The 22,868-nt window shown below is 51.8% G+C and overlaps 1 protein-coding gene across 2 annotated transcripts; it reads right to left on the reverse strand.

The window, feature by feature from the left end:
• Positions 1 to 1,722: 1,722 nt before the first annotated feature.
• On the reverse strand, positions 1,723 to 21,084 carry CRTC2 (CREB regulated transcription coactivator 2). 2 transcript variants are annotated; one of them, XM_058159794.1, is made up of 14 exons: positions 20,778 to 21,084; positions 14,731 to 14,832; positions 13,853 to 13,971; positions 13,541 to 13,600; positions 12,702 to 12,770; positions 10,629 to 10,732; positions 9,739 to 9,768; positions 8,620 to 8,702; positions 8,392 to 8,441; positions 7,157 to 7,401; positions 4,703 to 5,157; positions 3,536 to 3,781; positions 3,148 to 3,382; positions 1,723 to 2,941 (listed from the first exon to the last, which is right to left on the reverse strand). In XM_058159794.1, the coding sequence occupies exons 1-14, from the start codon at positions 21,051 to 21,053 to the stop codon at positions 2,733 to 2,735; spliced, it is 2,283 nt and encodes a 760-aa protein (XP_058015777.1). In that variant the 5' UTR covers positions 21,054 to 21,084; the 3' UTR covers positions 1,723 to 2,732. The 2 variants fall into 2 exon arrangements, with proteins under 2 accessions (XP_058015777.1, XP_058015778.1); XM_058159795.1 differs by lacking the exon at positions 12,702 to 12,770.
• Positions 21,085 to 22,868: the final 1,784 nt, after the last annotated feature.

Genomic DNA, 22,868 nt, shown 5'->3' on the forward strand with positions numbered 1-22,868 from the left:
TGGACTAAAAGACCTCTAGGGTTCCTCCCGGCCTTAGGATTCGGACCAGTGCTTCGACAAGCTGCAAAAATGGCTTCTGGCAGGGAAAAACTGCTGTGGGCCTCCTCTGGGGCTGGCCACCCCCCTCCCTTTCTCAATTCCCACGGCTCAGTCCCCAATTATTTAATATAAATTAAATCGTTATGAAAACGATGTCGCCGACTTTCGAAACGAGATGCCCCGTCGATCAAACTCGACAGCGACCCCAGTGCCGAAACTCACCTGAACGCAGGTAGCCCTCGACTTAACGACCGCAATGGAGCCCAACGCTACTGACTGGGCTGAGCGAGTTTCGCCCCATTTTACGACCTTCTTTGCCGCCGCCGTTCAGCAGATCGCTGCAGCGGATTTGAGTCAGCGATCCGGTTGTTAAGTGAATCCGGCTCCCCACACACACACACCCCCCCTTGAATTTGCTGGTCGGAACGTCGCAAGAGATGGTTCCGCGGGACACAGCCGCGGTCATAAGTATGAATCGGTCTGAATTTTGACCGCAGGATCAGGGGAATGCTGCAAAGGTTTTAAGTCCCTAAGTCCCTTTTTTCAACCGCGTTGTAACTTTGAACGGTCGCTAAATGAACAGTTGCCTGCATGTTGGCAGGATGCTGTGTTTTTCCCGAAAAACTCCCATTGAAGTCCTGTTTGTTCCATTGTATCACGCCTTCTGGAACCCATCACTCCCCCCCCAAAACCCCCGGCCAGACTTATCGGGGTTAAAATGGGCCAGGCTGGGGGTTTATCAGGCGGTTCAGTCCCTCCGTGGTGTGAATCCAACGGAAGTTGACTCAATGAAACTCTGATCCAACAAACCATAGTTTCATGGAACCTCTTCCCCTGGGACGACAAATTTTGTCGTGAGAAAAGGAAACACTGAACGAAAAACCAGAATTAGGGATGTATTTTTTTCCCCCCCCAAAGTTGCTGGAAATCCCCGTTTTGGAGCCTGGGAGGAGGTGGGGCGCTCTCAATAAACTCCGATCGAACAAACCAGTTTCGTGCAAGGCTACGCCTCCTTTAGCACACCAGAGCTGGCTGGTATGACCAACCGGTTGTGAGTTCGGGAAGCGCTCCGGGAAGGAATCCACCCCTCTTCCCGTAAGCGGAAAAAAAAACCAAAACAAAACGGAGTAGGGTAGATAGTATTCCAAATGGCTGGAAATCCCGTTTTGGATTTATCGGGAAGTGAATGATAAGTGAAATCGATCCCTCCGGCCCTCCGGAGTAAATAGAGGAAAGCCTGCAGATCCTATGTTTTTGCCGCTGCTACGTGGCCGAGCTCTCTGCACGTCGCGTCGTGGCAGTCTTGGGACGGAGCCAAATCCAGATTTTCCGAGTCACCATCGTGGGGGGCATTTGGGAGGGGGGGGAGGGGGGAAGCGGCCACCACCGCACCTCAAAAGTGAGCACTGACCTGCCTCAAAGCTGGCTGGGAAGACGAGATGGACGGAACGGAGTCGCCCTCCAAAGGGGCCCGAGGTGGACTGGCCGGCACAAAAACGCCACAGCGCTCGCTCTCCTTGGTAGCTTGGCTCTGTACACACACACACACACATCACTGCGAATCGGAAGACGACGGGTTGTGCCCCCAGAGGTTGTTGCCTGTTAACAACGGCCTTAACTTGTCAATCGATTTGATTTAGATCAGGGTGCGAGAGAGAGAACCACACACACGAGAGCAGGATGTCATGATAATTCACATGTATTTAAAAAATAATAATAAAATCATTCTGGTTCATCTCCTCCTCGAAGGGGGAGGGAAGTGGAGGGAGGCGACAAGCTGGGTCCGTGGCTGACCCGGCTTGGGGGTGGGGAGGGTCTTCCCACCAGCCTCCCCCACTCCCCTCGCTCCCCAGCCCTCGGCTGCTGGTCTTCGACATCTCGACGGATTTAAGAATGCAAAAGTTAGAAGTGCCTTAACTAGAACCTATTCTCCTTCATCTCTCCAGGGTGAAAAAAAACACGGCAGTTTTGAGACAGAGAGAGAAAGAGGAGGAAGAGGAGGAGGAGAAGAAGGAGGAAAAGGAAACGGAGAAAGGGTTATGTACAGAATTCTTTAAAAATAAAAAAAAGAGAGCAAGAAATCGTTTCGGCGAGAAAAATTAAGGAGGTGGGGAAACGCTAACAAAATGATTTGACATTTTCTCTTTCTCTCCTCCCTCTGGGAGCCACCTTGTACGGGAACGATACACAGGTGGAGACACGGGGCTAAAGACGGCCGAGATGCTTTCACTTCACCCCGTTCCTTGATTCGAGGGGTTCAGAAGACGACCCCCCCCCACTGATTTCACCCAACTCTGATACGTCTGGGAAGGGATTCCCCTCCTCGCTTCTTCCGCTCGCACGGTCCATCCGACACTGGGTGGCTTTGAAAAGGAGGAGCTATCCCGCTGTCTCGTTGCCCCTCCTCGAGTCCTTTGAACCCGGGGCCGGCCCTGCCTCTTGGCCAAGTGTGGGAGAGGGTTCAAGCTATTGAAGCTACGGGGGTCTCCCCAGGTGTGTGTGTGTGAGGGGGGAACGCGGCGTTTGGGAAACGGGGATGAAACAAAGCGCGAATTGTCCGCTCTGTCTCGATCGGGTCCCCGAGGATTGGCAGCACGGCCCAGCTCCGTTTGATTCTCCACGGCTCGCGAGGGTCCCGCTATCCCTGCCGGGATCGGGGTGGTGGTGCGGGGGGCTCTGGGCACCCGTTCTGTTCACTGGAGCCGGTCGGTGCGGAAGGAGTCTTCGACAGATGGATCGGTCAGCAGGACGTAAGGGTCGCTCAGCATATTGAGTCCATCCAAGCTCAGCGGCTCAATCTTCAGATCCTCGTCCAGACCCAGGGAAGCTGCGTCCATTTCGAAGCCCGGCATGCCCGCCAGGACACTGGCGATTTCTTTGGAGATGCCAGGCGGGGAATCCCCTACGAAGGAAAAATCAAGACACTCACAGCTACACAACGGGACGTGGGACAAAAGGCCAAATTGGGCCAATTTTGGTGGCAGAAAGATTAGCAGGAGCTGGAGTGAGGAACAGGAACTCATCCCATCTCGCGGAAGCAACCAGGTCTCAAAACGCGAGGCTGCCAATTTTCAACCCACCCACCGCAAAACAGCCGGCGACCGTTACCTGTGAGAATGATGTTAGGAATGGGACCGTGACGGCTGCAATTACTCAGGTTCTGACGACCGAGTAAGTGGGGATCATTCATGGCGGTGCTGTTGCTACTGTGGCCGCCCCCTCCGCCCACCGGCGGTCCCATGTTGTCGCTCGGCGAGTAATTTAAGGCACCCATGTCTTCCGCAAAAGCATTGCTGTTGAAGGCAAAACCTCCCATGTTGTCGACAAAGCCGTACTGGTCGAACTGCGGGGAAGAGAAGGTGCGCATGTCCCATCATCGGAGGGCTGTCTTCAGCATTGAGCGGGGCGGGGGGAGACTACGTGGCCTCCTGACACCCCCCGCCCTCCCAGTTTGCCGCTACAAGCCTGGGAAATCAACAATTGGGATGAAACTCACGTTGCCGAAGCCAAAGTCACTCAACGGCTGGTTGAGCTGGTGCTGGAGCATGGAATTAGGCTGGTAATGCGTCGGGTAAGGACAGGGCGGCTGAGACGGCTGGCGGGTTTGAGGAGAGGTAGGGACACCTGCGGGTACCGGGTGCTGGGACTTCTGGCTGTGCTGAAGGAGCACACCTGGCTGGTTGTAAGGGTAGGGCGGAAGCCGCTGGTCTGCAGGGAGCTTGCTGGTGTCCAACGGAACCCCCTGGAAGCGGGAGGGAAGAGTCAGAAAGGGGCGACGCCCCACCGGTGGGTACGACACGCCCCTTTGCGGCGGGAGGCGTTTTTTCACACCTGCTGTGCTCAGGGTAGGGAATCGTAGCTCTTAGATCAGGGGTCAGCAACCTGCAGCTCTGGAGCCGCATGTGACTCTTTGATCCCCTCTGCTGCGGCTCCCTGCCGCTCAAAATAGGCGTCGCAACTGCCAATGTGCGACACCCACCGACGCACAATTCATTAAGCTTTTCGACCTCCCACCCCCACCCCCGGTTATCTAGGATAAATCCAAGAAAAGAAAAGTTTCAGAAGAAAACAGAATCTTTAATTTAACTATATATACTAGTTTTGTGGCCCGCTCAGGAAATAGTCAGGCACGGGAAGAATTCTGGGGCTCCCGGTGTTTTCTTTTCTGTGGAAAACGGGTCCAAATGGCTCTTTGAGTATTTAAGGTTGCCGACCCCTGTCTTAGATGGATGTGGCTGGACCGCACCACCTCAACCCCTGCCCGAATCGCCAAGGCATCGCAGGTAATCCTCAATTTACGAGCAGAACGGAGCTCCAAGTTTCTGTTCCCGCAACAACTGTGGCCGGGAAGGTCGTAAACCTCACGTCACTGTCTCCCTTAGCGACAGAAGCATTGGACTCCATCGTGGCCGCAAGTCGAGGACTACCCACCTTGAAGTATCAGGACCAGAAGGGGACGAAATAATTGGAAGCGATCCTTAGAAGGGACAGAATTATTATTATTTTTTTTTGCTGAAGTTGAAATGAGATGGGAAAAGAAAAGTGAAGCACACAGAATGGAGGGAGGGAAGGAGGAAAAAGAGGGGTGAGGAGCACAAAGAGGAGGGGGGGGTCACACATGCTCCCGTCACAAGCCCCCTCCCCCCCCACTCCCGGGTCGTACCTGGGTGATGGAAGACAATGTGGGTGACATAGTTGGCGAAAACTGTTTGGGGTGTTGTCGTCTCGCATCTCCGGCCATGGGGAGAGTCAAGGGGCTGAGGGGGACCCTCCGCCGGGGGGAAGCATTCAGAGGGGTGTAGGAGGCGGCCGGGGACGAAGCGTTGGAGGAGGAAGAGGAGGAAGAGGAGGACGGGCCCCCAAAGCCGGGGGGAGGCTGGTGGTGTGGATGAGGCGGCGGGGGCAGCCGGGGGTTAGCCGGGACCGGCGGCATCGCGTGGGCACTGAGCGAGGTGGGGAGGGAGGGGTTGCTGAGCGAGGTGGAGAGCGAGGGGCTGCTGAGGGAGGAAGGCATGGATTGGCCGCCGAGGGGGGAGGGCGTAGGGCGCAGGGCGGGGGCGTTAAGCGAGGACTGGAGGCAGGGGTTACTGAGGGAGCTCTGCATAGATGAACACAGCCCTGCGTGGACACAAAAAAAAAAAATGAGAACAAAAAGAACCAGAAATCCATGAGACAACCAAAAGACACACACACACACACACACACACACACACGAGATGGCCAACTGTGGTGCATGGCAACTTCCAGGGACTTCCGGCGGTGATGGCTGAGCAGCGAGAGAACGGCAGGCTCTCCTCGCCCAGAAACGGCAAACCCTCGCTACCTCCGGGATGGAGAAACGGTTCGATCTGACACACGTATACAACACACAAACACACACACGCACACAAAATGGAATAAAATGCCAAACATCTGCCAGGACGTATGAGAAGATGGAGGGGGCACCTGCCGGTCGGCCTCCCCAGGTGCAAGCAAACTACAAGTCGTCCGGACGAACGAGACCAGTTGGGACGACAATCTGCCCTGCTTGATTAAATTTTGCGTATTTTTTTCGTGGGGGAGGAGGGGAAATAATATTTGAAAAAACTACAGGGTCAGACTTCAGCTGATACTGAAATCGGGGCACAGACCTTACCAAACTAGGTCACATCATCAGTGTTCATCACTCCCTGCTAGCACTGATGATGTGACCTAGTTGGGTCGCGAAACGTCTGCAAGAAAAAAACCAAGCTCCAAGAGCACCGCATGGTCCTCTTCCTCTGCCCCGTCTTTTTCACCTTCCTCCTCTTCTCCCCCTCTTCCGTTCTGCAAACCCCACTCCCTTCTAGCCCCGATAATGTTACCAACCACGTTCAGAGAACGCCAAGGACCCCGCAGCTCTCCTCCTCCTCTCCACAAACCCCACTCCCTTCTAGCACTGATGATGCTCCCTAGTTGGGTCGTGAGACGTCCGCAAGGAAAAAACCACCAAGCTCAGAGAGCACCAGGGACCCTCCCTGAGCCACAAATATTCTCTTCTATCGATAGGCAAACGATTGGCTATATTGCACAAGATGGTCCACAGCGTGAGTTCTCTGGTTCCCTGCGCGAAACAACGCCAGAGGCCAGTGGTGGGATTGTTGTGGTCCGCCAGCAGACTGCGGAGCTGGCAACGGAGTCGGACAGCGATGAGGCTGAGGAAGAACATGGGCCAGTCCTGGAGGCTGGGGAAGGCCCGGATGAGGGCTCTGCGTTGGAGGCAGAGGTGGGGCCAGGGCCATCAGGGAGTGAGGTCGGACTCTGGAGCCTCCCGAGGCTGATAGTAGTGAGGCGGAGGAACAGGAGGAGCCTGTTTCTAATGCACGTGTTAGAAGAGCTGCCAGAAGGGAAGAGCAGCTCAAGCAGAGAGGACGACTCAGGAGTAAGGCCAGGAGATGATTGGCCCCTCCCATAAGGCTTAAAAGATATATATAAATTGCTGTTTATATAAGGGGGCGAGAGTTAAGTACCTCGGTTCACATATTAAACGTTTGGCCGAGTGGGAGGCTCATATTAAAACAACATACCTCGGGGGTGGGGTAGATTGCAGGGGTGACACAGAAATGTAACTGTATGTCGTTTTATTCTATTTTACATGTTTATGGATCAAATGATCGCATTTTACCCTATAACTTATTGTATTTTACCCTAATCCCATTTTAAATTGTTCGTTTAGAATTTTATTGGCAGTATGCGTTTGAACCGGTATGGCGATAGGGCCGATAGGCTGATAGATAAATAAATATATAATATTACATAGCAATAGCAACAGCACTTAAGACTTATATCCCGCTCTGCAGTGCTTGACAGCCCCCTCTCGGCGGTTTACAGAGTCAGCCTCTTGCCCTCCCCCCCACCACAACAATCTTGAGTCCTCCTTTTACCGACCTCGGAAGGACGGGAGGCCGAGTCAACCTGGAGCCTGGTGAGATTCGAACTGCCAAATGGCAGGCAGCCGGCAGGCAGCAGCAGGAGCCTGCAGTACCGCACTCTGACCACTGCGCCACCGAGGCTCATCTATAATAAATCTCCAAGCACACCTTCCCTGCCTGGCGACACATTGTCGGATAAGGCGCCCCCCCCCCGCTCAGACCGGTACCTGGAGGTTCGTAACTGTGGCCGAGGCCCATCCCGCCGCTGATACCCAGATGCGTCATGGTGTTGGCCAGGTTGCTGGTGCTGCTTCCGCCGCTCAGGCTGGGATAGGGCGACTCTTCCGGGTCGAGGGGCGTAGGCAACGGGGAAGGGAAGTGCAGGTTAGTCAGATCCGGCAGGGACCCTCCTGTGTTGAGGGTAGACGGGATGAGAGGCAAGTTGGCAGGCTGGTCGGGGGATGGGAAGATGCTGGAGGAAGGAGGGGAAGAAGAAGAGGGAAAAAAAAGGATGAATTAGATTAACAGAGTTGGAAGGGACCTTGTAGGTCATCTCCAACTTTTAAGACTTGTGGACTTCAACTCCCAGAGTTCCTCAGCCAGCACAGCTGAAGTCCACAAGTCTTAAAGTTGCCAAGGTTGGAGACCCCCGATCTAGTCCAACCCCCACGCCCAAGCAGGAGACCCTACACCATTTCTGACAGACAGCAGTCCAGTCTCTTCTTGAAAGCCGCCAGTGATGAAGCTCCCACAACTTCCGAAGGCAACTTTGGTTCCACGGGTTGATTGTTCTCACTGTCAGGAAATTCCTCCTTATTTCTAAGTTGAATCTCTCCTTGATCAGTTTCCATCCATTATTCCTTGTCTGGCCTTCGGGGGACTTTGGAAAATAGCTTGACCCCCTTCCTCCTCTCTGTGGCAGCCCCTCAAATATTGGAAGATGCTCTCCTGTCTCCCCTGGTCCTTCTCTTCACTAGACTAGCCAGGCCCAGTTCCTGCAACCGTTCTTTATACGTTCTAGCCTCCAGTCCCCTCATCATCCTAGTTGCTCTTCTCTGCATTCTTTCTGGAGTCTCAACCTCCTTTTTTAATAGTGTGGTGACCAAAACTGGAGACGTGTCAGCCCGCACGCTCATCGGTGCGAACTTTGCAACAGCCATCTCCGAAACCTTTTTCTTCTGTTCCCCGCAGGTAGAAATCTCACCCATCCGTCCCGTCTTTGCCTGAATAGCTACCTTTCTACCGACGGGGAGATTGATTTTTTTTTTTTTTTAACCAAAGGTGGAAGATCGAAAGACGGGCCTTGTTTTCACCAGCTGCGCCCTGACGGTCTCCGAGCCCTTCCCCTCATTGGCTCAAGAGGAGAAGCAGAGTTGAGTCGGGGCTGGGCTGGGTATCTCTTGGATGGGTTTTGATATTTAACGTGCTCAGAGAAAACGAGGAGGACGCCGCTTCTACTCACTGGATTCCAGGCACCTCGCAGGAACGGGGACGGGCGGAAGATGAGGAGAGCTGAGGGGGGAAAAAACAACAACAACAGCCCGTTACTGGATAGGGGGGAAAGGAGGGACTGGAGAAGGGGAAGGGGGTTTGGCACGCTGGGGAGATGCCACAAGGGAGCTGGCGAGGCCTGGCTTCTGGCACCGATGGGGCAGCGCCAGAAAAGCCACGGAGACGCCCTGCCACCCACCTTCTTGGTATCCCAAGGTTTCAGCGACTGCTTCCCGTCGTCCAAGAGGCTCTCTTCGATGGAAGGCACTTGGAAAAGAAAGACTGGAAGGAGGAAGAGGTGGAAGGGTCAGGATGCTGCCTCACTTCCCACAAGGGAGTTTTAGAGGAGGGGAGGGGAAGGGAAGGGAAGGGAAGGGAAAGGGAGAAGAAAGAAAGAAAATAGAGAAGAAGGAAAGGAAAGGAAAAGAGATAGAGAAGAAGGAAAGGGAAGGGAAGGGAAGGGAAGGGAAGGAGTAAAGGAAAGATGGAAAGGAAAGAAGGGAAGGGAAGGGAAGGGAAGGAAAGGAAAGGAAAAAGAAGGGAATGGAAAGGAAAAGAAGGAATGGAAAGGAGAAGAAAGAAAGAAAATAGAGAAAAAGGAAAGGAAAGGAAAAGAGATAGAGATAGAGAAGAAGGAAAAACAAAGGAGGGAGGGAAGGAAGGAAGGAAGAGGAAAGGAAAGGAAAGGAAAGGAGGAAAGGGAAGGAGTAAAGGAAAGATGGAAAGGAAAAGAAGGGAAGGAAGGAAGGAAGGAAAGGAAAGGAAAAAGAAGGGAATGGAAAGGAAAAAGAAGGGAATGGAAAGGGAGAAGAAAGAAAGAAAATAGAGAAAAAGGAAAGGAAAGGAAAAGAGATAGAGATAGAGAAGAAGGGAAGGGAAGGGAAGGGAAGGGAAGGGAAGGAAAGGAAAGGAAAGGAAAGGAAAGGAGGAAAGGGAAGGAAAAGGAAAGGAGAGAAAAGAAAAGAGAAGAGAAGAGAATGAAAGGAAAGGAAAGGAAAGGAAAGGAAAAGAAAGAAGAGAGGAGAGGAGGAAAGAAGACAGAAGAGAAAAGAGAAAAGAAGAGAAAAAAGGGAAGAGAAAAGAGAAGAAACCAGAAGAGAGAAGTGAAATAGAAAAGATCAGAAGAGAGAAGAGAAAAAAAGAAGAGAAGAGAGAAGAGACCAGAGGAGTGATAACCAGCCTCCTCTCGCTCTTTCCCACTCGTCAAGCTAAGAAAACAATGCCAACTTTCAGAAGCAAATGCTCAGCTCCTAAAATTGCAGATGCGAACAAGCGAGGCAAAGGTTGTAGGCTGGGCCAAGGGAAGGGTCTTCCTTACCTTTGCTATCCATATCAGTATCTAGGTAACCTTTAAAAAAAAAAAAGGGGGGGGGGGAGAGAAAAAAAGGAAGAAAATGTAAAAGACAGCATGACTACAAACTTCCAGACATTCCCCGTCTCCTTGGCCTGGCTCAGGTTGCGACCCCTTTGCCAGGGATAAATTTAAAGCTAACTTTGGTTGGGGGGTGGAGTCTGGGCAACTGAATGGAGCTAGCAGAGCGTTTTACTGGCCGGATGCCTTTTCCTGTCACCAGTGCGGAGTTACATTCGGCAGATATATATATACTCATTGTGTCCAGAGAGAGAAATATCTGCCTCTACCTAGGATCGAACTCACAGTCTCCTGATTGTGAGGGCAAAGCTCCCCCTCTAGGCTACTGCACCACTAGTTTATGACTTATTTTATTGATTTTTATTATTTTATTTTCTCTCTCTCTCTCTCTCTCTTTCTCTCAACATACAGGTTCAAATATATATTACCAATAAAATTATAACAGAACTTAAAATGAGAGTAGGGTAAAATACAATAGTTATAGGATAAAACACCGTGACTTAATACATAAATATGTGAAATAGAATAAAATGACCTAGAATTATATTTCTTGTATCGCCCCTGCAAAGCTTGAAGCCTTGGAGTTGAACGAGTCGGCAAACGGCTCAACTTCTTCAAAGCTACTGAAAGCAGCCGCTTCGCCTTCCGACAGGACCATTAAACCATCATTAAACCATCATTTCGAATCGACGGGGAGAAAGATGCACGCGGCAAAGAAAGCTCAAATCCTAGCCGGAGTGTGGCCGTTCCCCCACCACCCACCTCGTCCTCTCGCGAGACTCACGCCATGCCGGGATGAGTGAGAGCCCCCCATCCCACCCCCGTAAGCCACTCACCGCTCTTGCGATTGGGAGGGGGGGCCGCCTGGGAGGGTCCCAGATAGGCGTTTTGCGGGTTGGGGTTCATGACGCTGGTGTGTAGGGCGGAGTCCGAATTTGTTCTGCTTACGGAAGAGGAGAAAGCGGAATTAAAAAACGGAAAAGCGGACAGGTTTAAGAGATTCCAAACTCTTGCTTCATCTTAGCGGACAGGTTAAAAAAAAACCCTGATACAGCTAGTCCTTGGCTTACAATAGCCCGCTTAGTGACTGTTCGGAGTTTGAGGCAGCACTGAAAAAAAGGGGACTTATGACGGTGGCAGCATCGGGGGGGCGGGAGGGGGGTCACACCATCCCCTTTCGCGACCTTCTGACCAGCCCAAAGTCAAGGAGCCAGATTCGCTTAACGGCCAGGTTACTAACGACAACGATTTGCTTAACCGCGGTGGTGGGGGAGGTCGTAAAAGAGGGCGAAACTAAAACAGTTCATCTAAGAAATGGCTCCTTTAGCGACAGAGAGTTTGGGCCCGGCAGGGGTCGCCGGACAAAGTTAACTTTGGATGCACACAGCACGTACCTCCTCCCGTCGGCCTCGCCAGCTGGTGCCGAGTTCGAAACCCGGCAGCAAGAAGCAGCCAAGAGGGAGGAGGAGAGGCTGCGTGTTAACGAAGCTGCCAATGGCCGATTTTTTTCCTTCCTTCTTTCTTTCTCTTTCTCTCTCTCCCTTTCTCTTTCTTTCTTTTTTTCTTTCTTTTTTTCCTCTCTTTTCTTTACTTTCTTTCTCTCTCCCTTTCCTTTTTCTCTTTTTCTTTCCTTTTTCTTTCTTTTTCATTTTCTCTTTCCTTTTTATTTTCTCTTTCTCTCTCCCTTTCTCTTTCTTTCTTTTTCTCTCTCCTTTTTCTCTTTTTTCTTTCTTTTTCTTTTTCTGTCTCTCTCTCTCTCTTTCTTTCTTCGCTCCCTTTCCTTCCTAATCTTTTTAACAATGTCTGGAGGGGGGGGGGGCAAAACGGAGGGGAAAGGAGGGAGAGGTGGGGGCTAGGCCGCTACAGTTCTTCCAAAGGAATATAATGGGGGTCATTGTTGGGTTGCGAGCACATTGGTCTCCTCCTCCTCCTCCTCCTCCATGGCCTTGTCCATTGAAGAAAGCAGCCGTGTTTGTGTGTGGGGGTGTGTGTGTAGAGGCAGGCCCACATGAGAGAGAAGGGAAGGCAAACCAGATGAACGGAGAATGAGCCTGGGGACAGCTTTGTTTTCCCCAATTTTCTAAGATTGCAGAAGGGCCGTTGAATCGGATTGTTAAAAAAAAAACACACCCAGAGTTTTCGAGGCTTGCAACCTGGAGCAAACCTTACACAAGCAGCTCGTAGGCTTTTCCTGGGCCGTTTTCGAGGCTTTTTTGGCGTCCTTTTTCAAGACTTATTTCGGCCTATTTTCGAGGCTTTTCTCAGCCTATATTTGAGGCTTTTTTTTTTGGCTGTTTTTAAGGCTTTTTTCAGGCCACTTTTTTCCAAAAAAAAATTGGCCGGGGAAAAAAAACACTTGAAAACAGACCAAAAAGCCTGAAAAAATGGGCCAAAAAAAATCCTGAAAAAAACATGTTAAAAAAAACTCAAAAACGGGCCAGAAAAGCCTCGAAAATGGGCTGAAAAAAGCCCCCCAAACGGTCCAAAAAAGGCCTCGAAAATGGGACGTGGCCGGGACTTCAGCAACATTCAGTCTATAAGATGCACAGACATTTCCACTCCCTTTTGGGAGACAAAAAAGTGCTCTTATAGTCCAGAAAATACGGTACGTTAAAAGACAGACAAACCAGGTAAGGAAATAAAACACTTAATTTAAAAGTGTTAGGGGGAAGAACGGCAATGCATTTTAGAAAAGAAAAATATATATATATATAAAGTTAAGACCCAATCTGGGCAAAGTAGGGGAAAATATAAAGAGATAAGCTGTTGGGGAAGAATGCGCCGAGAGATATTGAAAAGGAAATACTTTTCTCTTTTTGTCAGATTCACATCCCTCTCAGACATAATTTGTGGGGGCAAACCGTTGATTTAAAGAGGGGGGTAAACGCCAGATGGGGGGAAAGGCTCACCTGTTGAGTGAAGCAGGCAGTCTAAACAAGCGTTCTTTCTCCACAGGTAAGTTGCCCCAAGGCATCATCCTTTGCAATGGAAAAAACACTCAGAGTTACTCCAAGGTTGTGGGAAAAGGGCCTTCCGATGGTTAGCTTGACTTTGCAAATCTGGGCTGCGGTTCCACAGGCTACCATTAGTGGGCAGCAAACACAGACAAAGAGGTTTCCCCCGAATCCCTTTCTCGCCCTCTAGTGGCCGTCTCCGTTTCCACAACCCGAATATAGTCCCGCGAGATTTGAGAAATTGGCCAAACTTGGGAAAAGCAAATGGGACGGCCCGTCGGGAGAAAACAGCGAGGCCGTAAAATGGGGGGTGGGGGTGGCAACGTGCTTTTTTGCGACTGTTGTGACTTTACGACCGTCGCTGCAAGGCTCGAGGATGGTCATAAATCGAGGACAACGATACAAATGACGGATGGGAAGGAGGAGAGTGGGATGAAACCAGCGGGGTGAAAAAGCAAAGGGCAATGGATGGTAGCTGTGGGGTCCTTGGTGCTCTCTGAGCTTCGTAGTTTCCTTGCAGACGTTTCGTGACCCAGCTAGGTAACGTCATCAGCGCTAGGTGGAAGTGGGGGAGTGTTGTGAAATGAAGGAGGAAAAAGGGTGAAAAAAGAGGAGGAGGGGGAGGAGGAGCAGGAGGAAGACTGTGGGGTGGTTGGTGCTCTCTAAACTTGATTTTTGTGTAGACGTCTCATTACCGAACTAGATAACAGCATCAGCGCTGGTAGGGAATGAGGTACGCTCTCGTTTTATATAGCAGTGGCTTGCTCTGTATGTAAAGTGCGACAAAGACTCACCTTCTCCAGCTAGGTTCAGCAGGAGGGGATAAGTACGCCGGACTGTAAGGAGAACTGTCGATGTGATGGGGGAATTAAGGAAGACACAACGTTGTGTGTCAGCGGCAAGTCCTCGTTGTAGGCCGAACCCCAAAGTGGAATTCTTTTGCTCTCCAATCCCTGCAAAACCTCCAGCCCAATGCCGGTGTGCGTTTATGTATCAAATTTATATGTCCCCGTCCCCCGCATCTCCCCATGGGGGTCTCTCGGCGGCTGGAGTTGTGTTGCGTAGCAAGCAAAGGGAAAGAACAACCCATCTCCAGGCGAAAGGATATTTGTCGTACGTAACGCCGCAGCGGTGAGATCATCCGGCGGGGATCCCGTTGCACCCGTTCCACCAGGCCGTGATGCCGCGTGCCCCGGGCTGAGTCCAGCGGAGAATGGAGGGGACCCTGGAGGGGCAAAGAGAGAGGCAGTGCGGTTGGGACAGGAGGGGGTCTGTGGAAGTGTGAAAATCAGGCAGGGGCTGCAAAATTGGGAGAACAGGAATTTCCAGTTCCTGTGTGTCAATTTCAATAACTTGTGTGTCAATTCCAATAATCTGTGTATCAATTTCAACAATTTATGTCAATTTCAATAATTTGTGTCACTTTCAACGTGTCCATTTCAATAATTCATGTGTCCATTTTAATAATTTGCATGCCAATTTCAATAATTCGTGTGTGAATTTTGAATTATTCTGCTAAATTCAAGACATCATGCATCAATTTCAATATCAACTATGTGTCAATTTCAATAAACTGTGTGTCAGTTCCAATACACGGTGTCAATTCCAGTCATTTTCTGTCAACCTCAATAATTTGCGTATCAATTTCAGTATCAACTATGTGTCAATTTCAATAAATTGTGTGTCAGTTCCAATACACGGTGTCAATTTCAGTCATTTTCTGTCAACCTCAATAATTTGCGTATCAATTCCAATGCACGGTCAATTTCAACACATTGTGCAGTCCATTTCAACAATTACGTGTCAATTTCAGTACTTTGTATGTCCATTTCCATAAATTGAGCGCCAATGAAAGATTGTAGCTGGGCTTGGTGGCAGCCTGGGCTAAACCCCTTCCTGCCAATCAGAGCAGAAGAGCAAAACCATCATGGAAGAAACGGCAAGGAAGATGCCGGGATGTTGGCTTGTTCCAATGACGGGTTACCTGAAACTCTGCTGCGCCGCTTCCGATCTGGTTGACGTTGGGCAGCGATCCGCCATAGTAGGGTCCTCGGCTGTGCGCCAGTCGTAACTTCTGCGCCTGCAACTGAAGGCGGGAAGAGAAGCAGAATGGTGGTTAATCTGTGCAGCCCGCGCAGATACTTCACTGCCCTGGGCGGGCAGTCGTTTCGCGAAGCTGATGGACAGCATTCTTTCCAAGATCCCATAATCTCAGTGTGTGTGTGTGTTTAACGTACAGTCCTGCAACAGAAGCTCAAGCTAACGGAGCGAGGGGAGAGCTGAAAGGCGGCTACCTAGGTCTCTCCTGGCACCCTGACCCATCGAAGTAGCCTCAGACTTACGACGATGACCAAATTTTTCCGGGGCTAAGCAGGGAAGCTTTTGGGTCCGTCGTGCTCCGTTTTACAACCTTGTTTTGTCACTGTTGCTAAGCGAGCTTTTTAAGAGGAGGCTGGGACCACCATCTGCCTAGAATGGATTAGTGTCGTGTCCCACTCCTCCGCTGACGGCCGGGTCAGGGAAATCCGAATCAGGCTTGCCTCTGCAGCTCTGCCCAAAGTCCTAGCAAAGTCCTCAGAGCAGGCAGGAGACCAGAAAGTGACTTCAGCAAGATAAGTTCGACTTTGCCTGACTCGGAGACTGCCAGAAAGCAGATCCTTTATATAGGCCATGGGGTGTGGCTCCATGACTCAGCACTCATTAAGGCCTGCCCCTCCCTTCCTTCTGTTGCCTCCGCCTATCCAGTCTTCTGATGTGAGGGTCACTCCAATCAGCAGCTGTTGGAAATAAACCTTCCTCAGGCTCACATGCTGTGGAGGAGGGGGAGGGGTCTAGCTGCTCTGTTTGCCTGGGCATGGAGTCGGGGCTGGGGCCGGGGGGGGGGTGCTCCCTCCTCTGCAGCCTGCTTGGGCATGGAGCCAGGGCTGGGAGATGCCCCCTCCTCTTCAGCTTGTCTGGGCATGGAGCCAGGGCTGGGGCCGGGGGTGCTCCCTCCTCTGCAGCCTGCTTGGGCATGGAGCCAGGGCTGGGAGATGCCCCCTCCTCTTCAGCTTGTCTGGGCATGGAGCCAGGGCTGGGGCCGGGGGGGGGTGCTCCCTCCTCTGCAGCCTGCTTGGGCATGGGGCCAGGGGTGGGGGGTGGCCCCTCCTCCTCAGCTTGTCTGGGCATGGAGCCAGGGCTGGGGCCGGGGGTGCTCCCTCCTCTGCAGCCTGCTTGGGCATGGAGCCAGGGCTGGGAGATGCCCCCTCCTCTTCAGCTTGTCTGGGCATGGAGCCAGGGCTGGGGCCGGGGGGGGGGTGCTCCCTCCTCTGCAGCCTGCTTGGGCATGGAGCCAGGGCTGGGAGATGCCCCCTCCTCTTCAGCTTGTCTGGGCATGGAGCCAGGACTGGGGCCGGGAGGCATACATTCCTCCGTGTTCGGGAGCAGATAAGAAGGCCCCGGCTGCTGTGAGAGCGGGCAAGACACAACAGATTAGAGTCTCCTGCTCGAGCCAGGGGGTTGGACTAGAAGACCTCGGAGGTCCCTTCCAAATAAGCGCCAAAGATGCTCCATTTTAAGAGCCCTGTTGAAAAGGCCACACGGCCATAAATCTCCCTGCCTCCCTCCTCCCAGGGATCCTAAACAGATCCCAGCTTCGAAAATGAGACTGCTAGTTTTTTTTGGGGGGGGGGGGGGCTAAGCTGTCTCACTGCCCCTCACCATGACAGAACGAAGGTAAAAAAAAAAAAATACAGGCTATCCTCAACTTACGACAGCTCGCTTAGTGACCGAAGTGTCAACGGCACTGAAAAAAAGCGACTTGACGTCCATTTTTCACACTTAACGACCGCGGCAGCATCCCCAGAGTCACGCGATCAAAATTCAGACGCTTGGCGAGTGGTTCGCATTTACGACGGCCACAGTGTGTTGTCCCCCCCCCCTAGGGAGGGTGGGGGGGGGGGTGTCAGGCGATCCCCTTCTGACCAGCACCATCCGTGAGGGCGCCAGATTCGCTTAACAACCGTGGTACTACCAACGCGGCAATTCCCTTCAAACGAAAGGTCGTAAAATGGGGCGACGCTCGCCTCGCGACTGCCTCGCTTTGCAATGGAAATTCTGGGGCTCAACTACGGTCGTAAGTCGAGGACTACCTGGAGATAGCGCTGGAAGACGCCCCGAGGACTGGGATCTCTGCTTGTTTATCTATCTGGAAGGACTGGTTGGGGAAATATTCACCATTGTCCCCTCCAGCTACGGAACCTGCCTGCCGTGTCTATGAAAATTTACAGATTTACAGATTAACAGACTTGGAAGGTGCCTTTGAGGTCATCTAGCCCAACCCACCCCCTGCCCAAACAGGAGACCCTGCACCATTTCCGACAGACAGCAGTCCAATCTCTCTTGAAAGCTTCCAGGGATGAAGCTCCCACAATTTATTTGAAGGCAACTTCCGTCCCACTGAATATAGAATAAGAGAGTTGGGAGGGACCTTGGAGGTCATCTAGTCCAACCCCACACACACACACCCAAGCAGGACCCCCCCCCCCTCCCCATAAAGCTGAAACCTCACACACTGAATATTTGAAAAAGAAAAAAGGGGGGAAAAAGAAAGTGTCACGTGTCCAACGGGATGATGGATTAGGATCTGCCACTTTCTGGGGCCACTTAATGTCGAGATGATAAATATTTCAGATTATTCATTGCTTCCTTCCTTCCTTTCTCGACTATCATTGCAAAAAAAGCACACACACAAAAGGACACCAAACCAAGTTTGCAAAGAATCTCCTGTTCGGTCCTTGCAAAGAGTGGTTTGCGCAATTTTTTTAAAATCCAGGTTTCCAGCCGAAAGATTATTTTGTTTTTTCTTTCCGTAAAGGGTGGGGGGAAAAAAGAAATATTTTAAGGGTTGCAAAGAGAGCAAAACCAAGAGGGAGGTTTTGACGTGGGTTCCAAACACTTAAATTTCCGTTTTGGAGCATCGAATGCAGAATTTTTTTTTCTCCCCTTTTGCGCAGGTGTTGTGCACGCAAATATTAGAGGGGAGCCATGGAACCAGCGCCGATGCCGGGAAAATTTTGTTGGGTTTTCAAAGTTGAGTGTCTGCCGGGGTTTGGAGGAAGGAAAACCCCGAAGGACCGCAGCTGCTGGTACCAACCCCGATGCCCCCCACGGATGTCGGAGGCCATCCCGCCAATTCCTGCCCGGGGCCTCAAGACTGCTGCTCGGAAGGGGAGAAACTCCGCGGGGGCCCAAAATCTGAAATTTGGGGAAACAAGATAAGGATCCTTCTTTGATGTTTTTCATGGGGGGGGGGGGCTCTTTGGGAAGATGCAAAGAAGCCAGTGGTAAGTTTTTGTTTCTTACAAATAGGGCAGCCATCAAGGAGGAAAGGAGGAAGGGAAAGAGGAAAAGGAGGAGGGAGGGAAGGAAGGGAGAGAGAGAGAGAGAGAGAGAGAGAAAGGAAAGGAAGGAGGAAGGGAGAAGGGAAGGACAGAAAGAAAAAATAAAGGAAGGAAGCAAAAGGAGGAAAGGGAAGAGAAGAAAAGATGGAAGGAAAAAGTAAAGGGAAGGAAGGAAAGAAGGAAGGAAGGAAAAAGAGTGAGAAAGGGAGGGAAATGGGAAAGAGAAGTAAAAAGTAAAGGAAGGAAGGAAGGAGGGAAGGAAAAAGAGAAAGGGAGAAATAGAAATAAAATGTAAAGGAAGGAAGCAAAGGGAAGAGAAGAAAAGCAGGAAGGAAGGAGGGAAGGAAGGAAGGGAGGGAGGGAGGAAGGAAGAAGGAGAAAGAAAGAGAGGGAGAAGGGAAGGCTAGAAAGAAAAAGTAAAGGAAGGATGCAAAGGGAGGGAAGAGAAGCAAGGAAAGGATAGAAGGAAAAGTAAAGGGAAGGAAGGAAGGAGGGAGGTAAGGAAGGAAAAAGAGAGAAAGGGAGAGAGGAAAAAGGGAAAGATAGAAATAAAAAAATAAAGGAAGCAAGGAGGAAAGGGAAGAGAGGAAAAGATGGAAGGAAGGAAAGGGAAAAGAAAAAGGGAGAGAGGGAAGAAGGGAAGGATAGAAAGAAAAAGAAAGAAGAAAGGAAAGGATGGAGGGAGGGAAAAAATAAAGGGAGGGAGGAAAGGAGGAAGGAAAAAAAATAAACAAATAACCCTGCTGGCTCCAGAGGCAATATTAACCCTGTTCAATGTCTAACCATGTTGGTTAGAGTCGTCAGGTCAAGGGAACCGTGGTCAGAACCCGGGAATTCCCTCCAACCCACAACCCCCCTGGACCAGGACGTGTCAGCCCCCAGAAGACCCCTTGATGACCCCCCACCCCCAGCCATCCCATCTATCGGCACCTCCTCTGCAACCCCACGGCGGCCGACACGCAACCCCGGGGCCGTCGCGGGACGATGCCAACGCTTACGCAATGCCCCAAGATGGCAGCGTCCCGTCTGCGTGTTGTGTTTAGTTCTCGTCCTCCGTCCGTCCGTCCAGGCTAATTTTAAACCGTCTCCGGGGAAGCAGCTTTCCCAGGAGAGGCCGGATCGGCAAAGCCACACAATCACAACTTTTGTTACGACACAATTCCAAGTTGCAAGTTTCTAAAAATCCTCCAAAATATTCCTGAGGGTCCAGTTGTAAAAATGGTAAAATTGGGAGGGGGGGGGAAGAGAGCAGTAAATGGGGTGCAATGAGAGAGAGATGGGAAAGTCTGACCCCCCCCCTTGCACTTCCAAAGATGGCTCCCCCCTCCACAATTTACGGCCAGTCCTCAACTTACGGCCACAACCTCTGCCCCCCCAACCCCCAAATTTCTAAGTGAGAAGATGGGCTACGTTTTGCCCCGTCGTAGGGGGTTTCTTGCCACCGTCGTTAAGCTGAATCACGGTCCTCGATAAATTAGTAACACGGTTGTGTAGGGGGTCTGGCTTCCCCCGCTGACTTTTTGCTTGTCGGAAAGGTCGCAAAAGGGGACGCTGAGACCGGCGTAAGTACAAGTCGGTTGCCAAGCGCCTGAATTTAGATCACGTGATCGCAGGGAGGCTTGCGACGGTCGTAAGTACAAAGAACAGTCATAAGAACTCCCCACAAAGAAGGACATTTGCAGCCCACCAAGGCCCCCCCCCATCAAAGGGGTCAAAGGGCACTGACCCCCCCCTTTCCCCCCCCAGCGGTCCAGCCTTCCAACCTGGACAGCCCCATGAGTGGGTGGGTGTAAAGGCCCACAGGTCCCCTTGGGCAGGGGAGGATGGGCAGGAGAACCCCGGGAGGAGAGCTGGGCCAGAAGTGGAAGCATGGGAACTGGAGTGGGGGAAGAAGGCGAGGATGATGGGAGCGGAACCCCATCGGCTCTAAAGGGGATATGAGCCATGGGGAGGGGGAGCAGGCAAAGGATGATAGGTGGGGTAGTCCAGCCCCCTCCGGAGACCCCCAACTCAGGCTAAACAGAGGATGATGGGTGGGATAGTCCATCCCTCTCCAGAGAGCCCCCCCAACCAAGGCTAAGCAAAGGATGATGAGTGGGATAGTCCATATCTCCCCAGAGACCCCCAAGTCAGGCAGAGGATGATGGGTGGGACAGTCCATCCCTCTCCAGAGACCCCCAACTCAGGCAGAGGATGATGGGTGGGATAGTCCATCCCTCTCCAGAAACCCCCAACTCAGGCTAGGCAGAGGATGATGGGTGGGATAGTCCATCCATTTCCAGAAACCCCCAACTCAGGCTAGGCAGAGGATGATGGGTGGGATAGTCCATCCCTCTCCAGAGACCCCCCAACTCAGACTAGGCAGAGGATGATGGGTGGGACAGTCCATCCCTCTCCAGAGACCCCCCCAACCAAGACTAAGCAAAGGATGATGGGTGGGATAGTCCATATCTCCCCAGAATCCCCCAACCAAGGCTAGGCAGAGGATGATGGGTGGGACAGTCCATCCCTCTCCCCAGAGCCCTGAGCTCAGACTTGGCGCAGGAAGATGGGTCCCCAACTCCCCCCCCACTCAGAGGCAGCCCCCTCCCCAACCGGAAGTGGCGCCCCGACCGGAAGCGCCCCCTCCCCCCTCCCCTCCCTCTCTCACCCGGGTGGTGCCCAGCTCCATCATGACCTCCTCGAAGGCCGCCGTCTCCTCGGCCTGGCGCTGCTTCTGCAGGGCGATCTTCTCGCTGAACTTGCGCGGGTTGGACGCCGCCGCCGCCGCCGCCGCCGCCGCCGCAGAAGAAGAAGAAGCGGCCGCCGGGGAAGACGAGGACGAGCAGGCGGTGGGTGAGGGCGGGGGGGCCCCGCCGCCGCCTCCTGAGGACGAAGAGCCCGGCGCGGCGGCCCCGGAACCCCCCGCCGCCGCTGCCGCCGCCATCTTGCTCCGCCGCCGCCTCAGCGGCCTCCTCCTCCTCCTCCCCCCGCTCCCTCCCCGCCCCTCGCGCGCAACGCCGCGCGGGGCACGCCGGGAAAACGAGTGCGCCGCCCTATCGAACTCTCCGGGAGGAACCCCGCGCCGGGACTCCCGCTCCCGGCATGCCTCGCGCGGACGCGGGCCGAGGCGGAGGCCCGCGCGCGCGGGGCAGGCCGGGAGATGGAGTTCCCCCTCGAGGCAGACGCCCTTCCCTCAGGGCCCGCGGGGACTCCCGTTCCCGGCGGGCACCGCGCGCTCGGCTTTCGGGGTGGGGGGAATTTCCCCCGAGGGGCGGGGCGGGGGAGAGGAGGCGCTCCCTTTCCAATTCTGAGCTGCTATTTTAAGAAGGCCGGCCGCTGTGTCTCTGGGCATGCACAGAGTGCTTTCTCCTGCACACTTGACAGGCAACCTATAAATATTATTAAATTGATAATGGTGCTATTTATACTGGGCTGAGCATTTTGGTTCCCCGTTTACAGTTCAATCTAATATTTTTTTTCTTCTGTTAAAAAGCGATTTCGTTCTTCCATTTCTTTCTTTCTATCTATATCCATCCATCCATCCATCTGTTGGATGGACTAGATCCATCTAGTCCACCTGGGGGTTGGACTAGATGACCTACAAGGTCTCTTCTAACATCTAATCTAATCTAATATCTATCCATCCATCTGAAATGCTGTATGGTTTCCTGCTTGGACGGGGGTTGGACTAGATGACCTACAAGGTCCCTTCCAACACCTAATCTCATCTATCCATCCATCCATCCATCCCTTTACCTACCTAGTTACCTACCTTATACTGGAGACTTACAACCTCCGTGCCGTTTCTCCTCCTTCTTAATTCTCCTTTCCTTTTTGCTTTTTATTCCCTCTTTTATATATTTCTTTCAATCTTCCCTAAAAGAAAATCTCCCCAGCCAGGTCCTCATAATACAATACATATTGTGCAAATGAAAATAATCTGCTATTTACCGAGTTGCTATTGTATTATTTACTAACTTTCTGTTTATCTTGGCCCCGCCTTTCAAGGTATTGCACTTAAAACATGCATTAAAAATATTTTTTTAAAAAAAATCTGGCAGCGAACGTGCCTTGCACTTCTCTGCATTTTTAACAATATTTGGGCAGCAATTGAGTTCTTAAAAACCTCACCAACCTGTCACTTTTTCAATGGATGCAAAACACCAACAGTTTGCATTAGAGATAGTCCTCAACTTACAACCATTCATTTAGTGACCAGTCTGGGGGGGGGAAGTGATTTACAATAGCTCCTCGCATTTACAACTATTGCCACATTTCCCACGGTCACATGATCAAAATTTGGGCATTAGACAACCAAGTTGTGTGTTCACGGTGGTTCCCAGTGTCGTGTGATCACCGTTTGCGACGTTCCCACAAGCAAAAGTAATGGGGTAAGCCTGATTTGCTTAAGGGCCATGTGCGCTTCACTTAACGGCATGATTTGTTTAACTGCCTCTGCAAAAGGAGCAGCAAAATCAGGAGGTGACTCGCTTAGGGACCGCCTTGCTTAGCAACGGAAATTCTGCTTCCCCCCCCAATTGCGGTCATAAGTCGAGGATTGCCCGTTGCACAAAGGAAACTAAAATCTTACACCCTCACAGTGTTTAGTTCTTCCTTCAAAGGAAGTGCTCTATATAAATCTAATATACTTTAATTAATTGACGTACGAACTCTTTTTTTTTTTTTTGTAGCCCGAAGCTACTGCAGGGCAGATTTTTGCAAATGAAGGCAGGCAATCATTAAAATAAAATTAAAAAAA

Source organism: Ahaetulla prasina, chromosome 17, assembly GCF_028640845.1.
Source record: "Ahaetulla prasina isolate Xishuangbanna chromosome 17, ASM2864084v1, whole genome shotgun sequence".
In the NCBI taxonomy this organism is placed as follows: domain Eukaryota; kingdom Metazoa; phylum Chordata; class Lepidosauria; order Squamata; family Colubridae; genus Ahaetulla; species Ahaetulla prasina.

Coding starts and splice junctions, on each gene's coding strand:
- CRTC2 (XM_058159794.1), bottom strand. CDS start 21,053: ATGGCGGCGGCAGCGGCGGCGGGGGGTTCCGGGGCCGCCGCGCCGGGC. Junction 12,771..13,540: donor GCTGAACCTAGCTGGAGAAG/GTGAGTCTTTGT, acceptor TCCATTGCAAAG/GATGATGCCTTGGGGCAACT. Junction 3,383..3,535: donor GTGACTTTGGCTTCGGCAAC/GTGAGTTTCATC, acceptor TCTTCCCCGCAG/TTCGACCAGTACGGCTTTGT.